The sequence below is a fragment of the Grampus griseus genome (genome assembly GCF_964374135.1).
Source record: "Grampus griseus genome assembly, chromosome: 5".
NCBI classification, from domain to species: Eukaryota; Metazoa; Chordata; class Mammalia; order Artiodactyla; family Delphinidae; genus Grampus; species Grampus griseus.
This window is the reverse complement of record NC_138998.1, coordinates 86,225,423-86,237,436: the sequence shown is the minus strand read 5'-3', so window position 1 is coordinate 86,237,436 and position 12,014 is coordinate 86,225,423. Positions and strand designations below refer to the sequence as shown.

At 32.4% G+C, this 12,014-nt stretch overlaps 1 protein-coding gene across 1 annotated transcript in view; it reads left to right on the top strand.

Annotated features, from left to right (window-relative positions):
* Positions 1-7,226, top strand: part of NECTIN3 (nectin cell adhesion molecule 3) — a gene marked incomplete at its 5' end in the record, with an annotated part of 77,596 nt that extends 70,370 nt beyond the window's left edge. Inside the window, one exon of the mRNA XM_082655324.1 lies at positions 3,298-7,226. Within this exon, the coding sequence (XP_082511450.1) occupies positions 3,298-3,878 (581 nt within the window). The 3' untranslated portion in view covers positions 3,879-7,226. The remainder of the gene's footprint in view (positions 1-3,297) is intronic.
* Between the last annotated feature and the right edge of the window lie 4,788 nt (positions 7,227-12,014).

Genomic DNA, 12,014 nt, shown 5'->3' with positions numbered 1-12,014 from the left:
GACATAATGAGACGCACTTAATTTAGCAGTCCTTCAACTTTAACATTTATAGGGCTTCCCTGGTGGTGCAGTGGTTGAGAGTCCGCCTGCCGATGCAGGGGATATGGGTTCATGCCCCGGTCCGGGAGGATCCCACATGCCGTGGAGCGGCTGGGCCCGTGAGCCATGGCCGCGGAGCCTGTGCGTCCGGAGCCTGTGCTCCGCAATGGGAGAGGCCACAACAGTGAGAGGCCCGTGTACCGGAAAAAAAAAAAAAAAAAAAAAAAAACTTTAACATTTATAGATTTTGTTTATTTAAACAATTTATATAGTCTAAAAAGGGAACCAATTCATTCATTTTTTAACACAGTAATTATTAGGCTAAAATATACTTCATAGCTACAGAGTTTTTACTGGACTGTTCGTTTTTCTATTTGGCAGAACTCGTTAATTTGAAAAAGAAACTTAAGAAGTTGTGTGTGGAGAACTCAGAATCTACTAGTTTATTACATTTGTTATATATTTATCACATTTAGCAAAGAATATAAAAAAATAACAACTGAATAAATAAAGAATGCTTATTTATTTATGGGAACGATTTGTAAATCATGATAAATAAGTAGCTGTTAGTGATTACAAAATTGTCCTCCTGCCTCCTTACACAAAGAATGACTCTCACTGTAATTATCTTGGAGCAGAGCAAGAATTGGAAAGCATGAATAAATGTCTCATGTGAATCATGATATGTCCATTGCTTAAGATACAAAATATAACGTTTAGCAATAGTCCCTCTTATTAATAGTGAGGCTATGCTATTTTTTTAATTAATTTATTTTATTTTTGGCTGTGTTGGGCCTTCATTGCTGTGCTCGGGCTTTCTCTAGTTGTGGCGAGTGGGGGCTACTCTTCGTTGCGGTGCGCGGGATTCTCACTGCAGTGGCATCTCCTATTGCGGAGCACGGGCTCTAGGTGCGTGGGCTTCAGTAGTTGCAGCATGCAGGCTCAGTAGTGGTGGCTCGCGGGCTCTAAAGCGCAGACTCTGTAGTTGTGGCGCGCGGGCTTAGTTGCTCCCCGGCATGTGGGGTCTTCCCGGAGCAGGGCTTAAACCCGTGTCCCCTGCATTGGCAGGCGGATTCTTAACCACTGCGCCACCAGGGAAGCCCTATGCTGTTTTTTTTACACTAGTTGAGGAGGGGCTGGTAGGTTTGAAAATTTCTAGAACTGCTGACAAAATAAGATTTTTAAATAGATTTTTTTTGGTTACTCTTTTTTTGTTGTTAGATTTTCTGAAAGTTGTATTTTGTTAAATCTCAGTTAAATACACAGTAGATGTCCATTTGTGTTCACATAAAGAACATTACAAGTAGAAATAAATGTCAGTGATTTTTTCTTTTTAAGAATACTTCGTTAAAATGTACAGTTATGTATCATATTTGGTGAGAGCTGATGTACATGTACTATTCTGAGAAAAATACCATTTCATCAAGAGCTATCAAAAACTTTAAAAATTTTATGTGCACAAAAATGTGTTAATTTTAAATCATTAATTAGGTGATTTGTGCTTTTGTTTAAACATGCCGATGCCCATTTATTATAATACTTTTTCCTTTGGGAATCATTGTGAAGATGACATTTAATATGTAAAACTTCCATTAGTCCTCCTCCTCAGAAAATACATGAGTTGTCTTATAAATGATTAATTTTTAGTCTGTTTCTTTAATATCCTGGTTCTGTGAGGTTGGATTATATGAGGCTTTACTACTTTTATAATAGAAATGATCCTGCAATTTCACAATTTTTTTTTAAGATTGAATTTGTACAACTAGTGAATTTGTTCTCACAAATTAAAACTCTTCTTTGATTCATTTACTTACATATAATATGATAACTAATTCACTTCAAGGTACTTGACTGGATTGCCTGTTATATTGGTTTAAACTCATAGGAAATTACTTATAATGTACTTGTTACATTTTACACTGTACTTGCTAAAGTTTTACTACATTCTATACATATGGCATTCCGTGATGAAACCTGTTTCAGTAAGTATTTTTCTTTAGCTTGTAATTTTAGAATAACTTACCCCATGTAGATTTAGTATTTTTCTAACAATCACTTTTTAAAAGCTCTGTCAGTACCACTCATTTAAAAATTAATTATAAGAGATTACCATTTGGGTCATTTATTTTTTATCAATGAAGAAATTCAAGATTTTTGAAGTCATCCTTTCTTCAAACTCTAGAATTTTGTGTAACATGACCTACAAATACCACTTAATTGATAATTAACCAATCTTTAATTTTTACTATTTATGTTTAGCTGCTTTTTAATATTAATGGCTATTTACTCTGTAATCTAATGGCAATACACAGGATCATTTGCATCTAATATTTAAGTATCCTTAGAATGTTCTCTCTAAAATATTAGCTGCTCTTTCTGAGACTCCATCCTAAAGCAATGTGACATTGAATTTTGCAGACATGGTTGAAATTTCTCAGTTTCCTTAATGTTCATATCTTACCCATGGAGTATAGACATGATGATGACATTTTTATAATACTATATAGTTTATAACATGTTTTTACTTTGTCTATTGGTCTCATTTGTTAATAGCCCATCTGGCTAACATAAATATGTGCTTTTTTATTTTTTAAATCACTAAATAATGGTATATACTACATATGTCCTTTCTAAAAATTAAAGAGTTTTCTTTATTTAAGGAAAATATTTTTGAGAGAATTATTAAGTCAACAGCTTATACTATGGCCACTTAACAAGAATCTATAGTTTTTCATTCTTTTAAAGATAAGTTCAGCTCTTACAAAAATAAACTATATTAGGTAAAGATGGATTTCAAGAAAACATATTTTAATTTTTTCATTCTTTTATTATTCTGTTATTTCCTTGTGCTACTGGCTAAGAAAATGTACATTTGAATGATTCGATTTAATTTTTTAGTAATGATAATTCTTAAGCCAGCTGTATATAGGACACTTAAATAATAGTCTTAATTTAAAAGAAAAAGTATTTCTTAGAATACAGTGTCACACTTAAACTTGGAATAGAATAATTTAGGATTTATGCCATACATAATTTTTCATTCCCTTTACATAATTGGTAACTGACTAAGTGTCAGATTTATTTTTTTTTACATGTAGAAGTATCACTACTTTCTAATCTTAAATTAAGAATGAAAAACTATTGTTACTATGAATATATTTTCATTAACTGTGCTGTCTTTTCAACTTGCTGCTGAATCAGCCTGCATTGACATTCTTTGCCTTTCTGTGTCTTGTCTATCTTTACCGTTTCCATTAGATCCTCCTACTACTACCACCCTTCAGCCCACCATTCAATGGCATCCCTCAACTGCTGACTTCGAGGATCTAGCAACAGAACCAAAAAAATTGCCCTTCCCATTGTCAACTTTGGCAACAATTAAGGATGACACAATTGGCACAATCATTGCTAGTGTAGTGGGTGGGGCTCTCTTCGTAGTACTTGTAAGTGTTTTGGCTGGAATATTCTGCTATAGGAGAAGACGGACGTTTCGTGGAGACTACTTTGCCAAGAACTACATTCCACCATCAGATATGCAAAAAGAATCACAGATAGATGTTCTTCAACAAGATGAGCTTGATTCTTACCCAGACAGTGTAAAAAAAGAAAACAAAAATCCAGTGAACAATCTAATACGGAAAGACTATTTAGAAGAGCATGAAAAAACACAGTGGAACAATGTAGAAAATCTCAGTAGGTTTGAAAGACCAATGGATTATTATGAAGATCTAAAAATGGGAATGAAGTTCGTCAGCGATGAACAGTATGATGAAAATGAAGATGACTTAGTTTCACATGTAGATGGTTCCGTAATTTCCAGGAGGGAGTGGTATGTTTAGCAGCCACTAAATGTGACTTAACTATGTACAATGTTTCATTCATACTAGTTGATCATTTTCAGATTGTTCATACTTTTTCTCGAGGAATAATAAGCTTTTCAACTTGATTTTCAAGCTTTTTATATTCTAATTTGACAAACAGAAATGTAAAATCTGGGTTCAGTGTATCTGAGCTGCTTTACAGTTTTTTTTTCAATGCTGTACTACTGTCTCAAGATTTAAATTTTAATGCAGAGTACTTTACTGGTCTGAGGCACACAGGTAAGAAGAAATGTCAACATTAAATGAATGACTTTTTTGGTACAAAAGTTAAAAAAAAAAAGGAAACTACCTTGGCATTGTGTATTAAATGTTTACCTAAGACTATTATCTCAAGTAAAATGTTTGTTAAACATATACCTCTCAAAATTTATCACCACTAAATGATACTACATCAAAATTGACTATAAAACTAATTCAAGAAATGTTTATATATATTTTTAGTATACAAAAAAATTCAGCCTGATGAAAAATTCTTTTCAGACATTATTTTCTATGTTTCTATACAAATGGAATCTTTACCTCTGCATTTTAATGAGCCTTGCCATAATTACTGTAGAGTGGCTTTTCAAAGGTATTTTGTTGCACTAAAAACTGTGGTAGTACACTCAGTGAACATGATGTGTGGAAGAGCATAATTAGCTGATCAATATTTTTGTCCAGAATACATACAAGAGTAATAAAAACATGCCTTTTAAACATGATAATTACTACAATCTTTTCATCTCTGGAGGGCAGTGCTTATATTGTCATGTGAACATAGGTTTTGGTACATGAAGTGGTAGTTTTGTTTTAATGATTTATGTCCTAAATATAATAATAATAATGAAAAGATGGTACATAGTTTAATAGAGTACAGAGAGAGCATTTCAGTATATGGAAAAGCATGGGTAAAACAAGCATTGGAGTACCATTTTTAGAAATGAGACAAACATTTCAGCCAAGAATCTGTGCAGAGAATTTTGTAGACCATCTTGTTTTAGTCATTTATTATTGATGTTGTTCAAATGGATAAATATATAGGAAAAAAGTAGAATAAACTTGGAAATTTGAGATTTAACAAGAAAAAATCTGAATTATAGAACCAATCACTAGCACTTGCTGATCGATATTGACAAACCATCCCCCTTTTCCTCCTAAATGTATGTATGTGTTTCAAGATTTTTGTTTTTCCAATTAAAACTGGAAACATCATGAGGTCTTTTTGTTTTGTTTTTTGTTTTTTACATAATTAAGTATATCCTTTCCAAAATCATGTATCTTTTGAAAAAGAAATCTTACCTAAATCCTCAAATGTGGATCTTCTTTGTTAGGTAATTAAATTGCTTCTACAGTGGAGTCCTATACAATTATAATGATGACAACTATTTTGAAGACCAAAGAATATGTTTTATCTGTTGATGATTCATTTGAAAAAAGGACTGTGTAGAATTGCCTTAGGAGTTTTTCCAGGGAGTTGAAATAGAAGTTAGCAGGAGAATCATAAATTAAATAACTTATTTTGTTAATAAAACGGCAAAGTAGGTACTGTTTTTTCACCTTCCCAACTGCTCCCTTCCCAATCCTCATCAAATCTAAAAAAATGTTTTTATAAGGCAAAGTTCTAACATGTTCATAGAATTTTGCAAGTAGTGAAGGCTTTATTCTCAGTGATTATAACCTAGTTTCCTTTATTTTAACATAGCAGTATTTTGTGGAAGTTTGAAATCTATTTTATTTCTCTCCCTCAAACACTTAGTATAACAGTAAAGTGTTGGTTAAGGATACAGTTAAGTTCATTGATGTCTTGTTAAAAATATTTGGTTTAAATATGGCTAACCACTGACCAATATTAAGACTCTTTGGTCCCAATCATTGGAAGAAAAACTTTCTTGATAATACCTTATGATCAAAGTGACTTTATTTTTTTATTTAAATGTTAGCAATGATATGGCCATAAGAAAGATGAGTCTAAAACTTTTTTCCATGGAAGATGTAAATTTGTGGCTTTTTTGAGCAAAACATCCTCTTTAGTGGTTTGAAGTGTCATATGAATCTGAGAAGAGTAATCCCATTTAGAATATTGTACAAATCACAACTTGACTCTAATCCGAAGGAAATTAGCAATGTATTCCAAGAACTGTATTTTAAAATATAAATATCTACTTAGTGATCATGAACTTTCTTTTAAATAGTGGCCATTGTGTGGTTAGGGTTTTTTGTTTAGTTTTTGTTGGTTTGTTTTTTTGGGGGTTTTTTTTGGCAGTAGGGAGTGACATGGAACACTGCAAGTGAGTATTTGATATATTCTGCATCCTTTCTAAATCATTTGGCAAGCTACTAAAAGACTTCAGAATTTTAAGAATATGATATGATACTAGTGCTTAAGACTTTCTGAAGCATTGCACTATTGTTTATTAGAGCTTTATGTATGTTTACTGTACATAGAGACTTGTTTGTAAACATAGTCATATTAATAAACAATTTTTTAAATTACTTTTTGAGTATCAGTAATGTGCACAGCTAATTGATGTATTGAACTCCTACTCTCTTCTTGGAAAAGGTGGAAGAATAGTTTTACTTTATTTTGGCCGTGTTTATTGCCTTTATATTTGAACTGGTTTTTCATTTTTGTGTTCACTTTAGAGTTTTCTTTCACAGTAGTTAAAGTACTTCAGTGATACAGTGGAGATGAATTCAACTCTTTGTTTTTCCCTTTTTTGCATTTTTATTAAAATATGTTGAAACTTTAATAGGCTAGGGGTTGACTTTAAAAGTGGTATCTGAGAAGTACTTTATAGTTGAAAGATATAGTATTTTACCATGTGCCTGAAAGGTTTCTGTTTGATAAGTCTAACATTAAAGAAACCATTAGGGTTTTTCAGTAGTAGGTATTGCTTCTGATAGCCATATATAGGAAAGTTATAATGGTAAGCCTGGCTGAATGTTCGCATAAGGGGCTATAGGAAGTACAATGTATAAGTGCAAAAATTGAGAGAAATGTAGTAATATTAGATGCAAAAACATCTGACTTTAGTTTGATTTTGCTTTTGGTAAATACTGCTGAAACAAAGTATGAACAAGAAGTTGTTAATGTGTGGAAGTAATCAATGTAAAGTGTAAGAAAGGAAGAAATGGTACCCATATTGATTTTTTAATTCTAACAGGGGAATGATTTACAAATTGGATTGTTTTTCCTATTTACTTGTTAATGTATCATCCATAAAAAGCTCTTTTCTCAAATTTTTGTTATATTGGGATATATTTAGTTTTAATGTGTACCAGGGATTTTTTTTTTTTAACCAAGTTACTTATCAGGTGGTAGCCCCAATAGCCGTTCAATAAATCTTTAAATAAAAGTTTTTTAAAAAAATTCTTAAGAGGCATATTTCTGTAACAAGCCTATGGCTCTGGATTACCTTCTTTGTCCGCATTTTGATTTTTGCTGGAGAGAGAGAGAGAGTGTGTGTGTGTAACCGAGTTTCCTTTAATTAATGATGTTTTGTGGAATTAGAAACCTATTTTATTTCTCTTTCCAAACAAGACTATATCAGGTTAAGGATACAGTTAAATAAAGTTTGAGGAAGCATCTAAGTTGGCATGTTAACCATTATAAAATTTACTTTTAATTAATCATATAATTCCTATCTCATATATACATATCATCAGTAACATTCTCCACAGTCATGAATTATCTTCTAGCTCTAGTCCTAGCAGTTAAAATAAATTTTAAATGTTTGCTGTGACTTTGACGTAAGTCAAATTTTTATATATTAGCTTTCAGTTTGGAATTAACACATTTCATAAAATATTTTTTAAGTTGGCATTTAGTGTTTTTAACTTGTTGCTTGTGAGCTGCTTTGAGTAGGAATGACATTGTTTCTTATTGTTTGTAGTTACCTTCTCCCTGTTCCTCATTTCTGACATTTGAAATTATGATACAGGGACTTCCCTGGTGGTCTGTTGGTTAAGTCTCCATGCTTCCACTGCAGGGGGTGCAGGTTCCACCCCTGATCGGGGAACTAAGATCCCACACGCTGCGCGGCTCGGCCAAAAAAATAAAATAAAATAAAAATAAAATAAACAGTATTATAAAACCTAAAATATTTTAAGATAAAATAAATTAAAATTTGATACATTTTTCCCCCTAAACTTTAAACTATTTTAGAGAAAGCAGCAGTTTTTTTCAAATAATGTACAATTTGACTGGATTAAGTTTGGTTTCATTCTTGTTATACCAATAAAAATTCATGCATGAAAGAATCTTTGGAATAGTGTACAGAGTATACCAACTTTTTGGTGTTTTTTTAAAAAATTGTTTCTGTTTATGCATTTCTGTTTTCTTCTATTCCAGTAAGCTACACTTTTTTTTTAAAGTACATGTCTACTTTGAGATGAGTAGTGATAGGTTTCCATCAAGAGCTTGAAACCAAACATTGCTTACAAAAGCTTTTGCTATATATACCTACCCTTAGGGGTCATTTCTTTTCTCGAACCTTGATAATAGTTATTTTATCATGTTCATTTCAATTTTGAAGGGTAAAATATGATTCAATTTTGTGATGTTTTATTTCACTTGCCTTTTAGTTAATAGCTGCTGTTTGTTCTGGCTGGGCACTATGGATGAAGCCTAGTGAAAGTGAGTTTAGCAGAATAACTTTAAAGTATAAATCTCAAAACTTGAGAATAATTCAAGGCCTTATTTCCTTTCATGCATAATACTTCTACATAGATGTGATACCTGATTTCACAGTCTCAGTTATGAGAAATATCTCAGGGAAAACCAAGTCTTGAAGGGACAGTTTGATCTAAAAGCTAGAGGAAACAAGACCTAGAGGCTTTGACCTTCCTGTTTAAAAAACAGATTATTATTAAAAAATATGCAATAGTAAGACAGAATAATGAAATGAATATTCATGTACCTGCTTCAGTTATTGTCAGTTCATGGTCAGTCTTGTTTTATTTAAATTTCTGTCTATATAATCCCTCCTGCCATTAGTTCACCTGTAAATATATCAGTATGTAGCTCTAAAAGTTAAGGAACATTTAGAGAAAGTAACCACAGATTCATTACTACACCAGAAATGAATAATTCCTTAATATCAAGTATCCAGTGAGTGTTCAAATTTCTAATCATATATTTTTGCAGTTTTAGCTAGTAACCAAATGTGATCCATACATTGGTTGGTTGAGATGTCTTTTAATCTGTGTGTTCTCTGTGTGCTGTTCCCCACTCCCGCACTTTTCCCATGCAGTTTTTTTGGTGAAGAAACAGCTTCATCTGTCCTGCAGTTTTCCAGTTTGGATTGTGCCAGTTGCACCTCTGTATTTTCTGTAAGTTGACAGATCTAGAGCCTTGATAAGATTAAGGTTTAATTTGGGGGGCAAGGTTACTTCAGTGGTGGTATGTTCCTCTATCAGAAGGCGCGTAGTCTTTACCTCGTTTTCTTTCAATATTAGCAGCCATTTGATGCTCAAAGCCTAGATCTACTAACAGGGAACCTACATAATTTCTAGATCTATTAACTCTTTTTTTACCGCACCATGTGCTTTAATGTCTTAATAATTATGTTCATGCTGCTCCCTTTACCTGAAATACCCTTTCCTCCCTTTGCCATATTGGGAAACCAGTCCATATTCAAGGTCCAGCTCAAATTATAGTTTTATGAAACTTTTCCCTGTAGAATTAATACTTGCTGTTCATAATTCTTTTTTATCAACTTATATCTCCTCTATTGTAACCTCACACTTTATTCTAGTTATTATCTATCTTCTTTAGATCAGTGCTCTTCAATACTCTTGACTGTGCCTATCAATTAAAGATTAGTATGTACTCATAGTCCTAATATGTATGTTTATAAATTATATATGTGCTACCATAGAATTTTGCTATATGCATTTTAAAATATTCACAAAAAACAAATTTTTAATCTGCTGAAATAACATTTTAAAATACTAATTATTTTCACTAAAACAGTAATATTTGGGTAAACAATATAATTGTGCTTCATTTTAAAAGTTAACTTTTTTTCTTGCTAAAACATTTTTGAGAAAACCATATAATTGTGCTTCATTTTTTTTTAATCTTGGTTTTATACTTTTTGATTCAGTGTTTCAAAGTTTTAAGTCCATGTTGAGTATATTTTAACACTTGTTTTTAGGTATGAAAGCTAAGCCACCTCTCAAAAGCAAGTAGATTCAAATGAAAGAAGTTCATTGTTGGGAACCGTAACAGTTTTCATCCCAGCTACTTTTTTTAGAGCTAGTCTTCATGTTCGAGGTGTTTGATTTTTCGGTATCATGCTAATCACCACTCACATTAGCTATTTCAGCACAGTATGGGTTTACTGTGAGGTTTGTTGTTAATAAGAGTGAATATAAATTTGTTTTATTTGGTTTCTAAATGTATTTGATTGGGGGGGTTCATTTGTCACATCTGATTAGGTTGCCATGGTTTTATTTCATAATGTAACTGGTAAAGTTTATGTATTAGGAAGAAGTTATTTGCATTGCCATTTTTGTGGGGTTTTGTTGTTATTTGTGCGTACATTATTGGTGTTATCTTACATTCTGTCAGTTCTTTGCAGGAATGGCATTTACTTGGATTAAATGCCTACTAGTATATAACACGGATTAACACTGATACCCTCACTTGGTTTATGAGTCAGATGTTCACCTGTCGGAGCACGCATGTCATGCCTCCTTTACATTTTTGACTTCTAGTTAAATCTAGATAAGTTTTTAGTTCATTCAGCTGAGCTCCCATACATCACAATAATGTCTGTCACAGGATGCTATGTTGAGAGGGACAACCAAGTAAAGATGTAACTGTTTACTTACTTTCATTCTGGAACTGTACCACTCCACACTTCCTATAGGAAATTTTGGGTGCCCTGTGTGGCAGGGTGCCATCTGACACATGGACCAACTAGGGCTACCAGTGCCAATCCATACTAGTACAATAGTAATTTTTATTAAATGCCCTCTCCCTCTCTTTTTTTAGAAAAGTGATGATTTCTTCCTATACTTCATTGGAAAATAAATATTTTTATGGATTCTCTGACCCTACCTTGAGGCTTTTGCTCTATTGTGAGGACAGGAACTGTGTAAAATTTATCCTTGGCATTCCTAGCACAAGGCTTGGCACATGTTTGGTTACTATTGGTAATTTGTTGGATGAGAAACTGAGGAGACTGTCCTGACCCAAATAGAGGACTTCTATTAAAAAATAGTGAGATAAATATTTGGATGGATATAAAGGCTTAGATGTGTATTGAAAAGATAAGCATTAAAACGGCTATTGAAAAATAAAACAGTGGGGCATATGGGGAAAATTTGGTAATACAGTAACATGTATTATGGGGATATATGAATTTAATCCCAAATGAAAGTTGGGAAGATAAGTTCGTAGGGTTTTACATTAAGCTGTGAATCAATCCATGGCATCACAGAAGTTTGGGTGGAGGAAATGAAGAAAAAGAGGGATGAAACTTAACATCTCAATTGTTGGGATTTGGTGTTTTAATGTAAGTGTAAAAAGGGACTATGGATTTCTGTACTCACCCATTTTAAATGGTTTTAGGAAATTGCCAGAAACACGTATTTTAGTGTATAGAATAGTATTTAACTTTTAAAAACTTTATAATGCCTCAGTTTCAGGTGTGAATCAGGTGAGCACATGTTTGAATAGCCTTTACGTAGGCTTTATTCACTTGTATCAGAGTGAAAACAAAGACAAACTATAATTCAGTTTAATATCTATAATATTTATATTTTTTCAAAAAGTAATGAAAGTTATTTCTCCTGTCTGTATTAAATTTTTTGTATGATTTGTAACTGATTTTTAATAGCTTTCTCCATAAGATATATGCATGGTGTCTTTAATTATGGATAGTGTACTTTGGTTGTATTGAGGAATGCTGTTTTTCTGTTTTTGGAGGTGAGTTTCCAATGTATATGGGTTAATAAGCAGCTGTGATAACAGAAAGATGTTCTTCTGGGAGACATGCACGAATCCTTTAATACTAAATATTTTAATGCTTTTGTCTTTTTGTTTTCTGCTGCTTGTAAGCATACAATTAGATTTAGTAGAACATCTCCTTAGGTTATGGTAAGGTA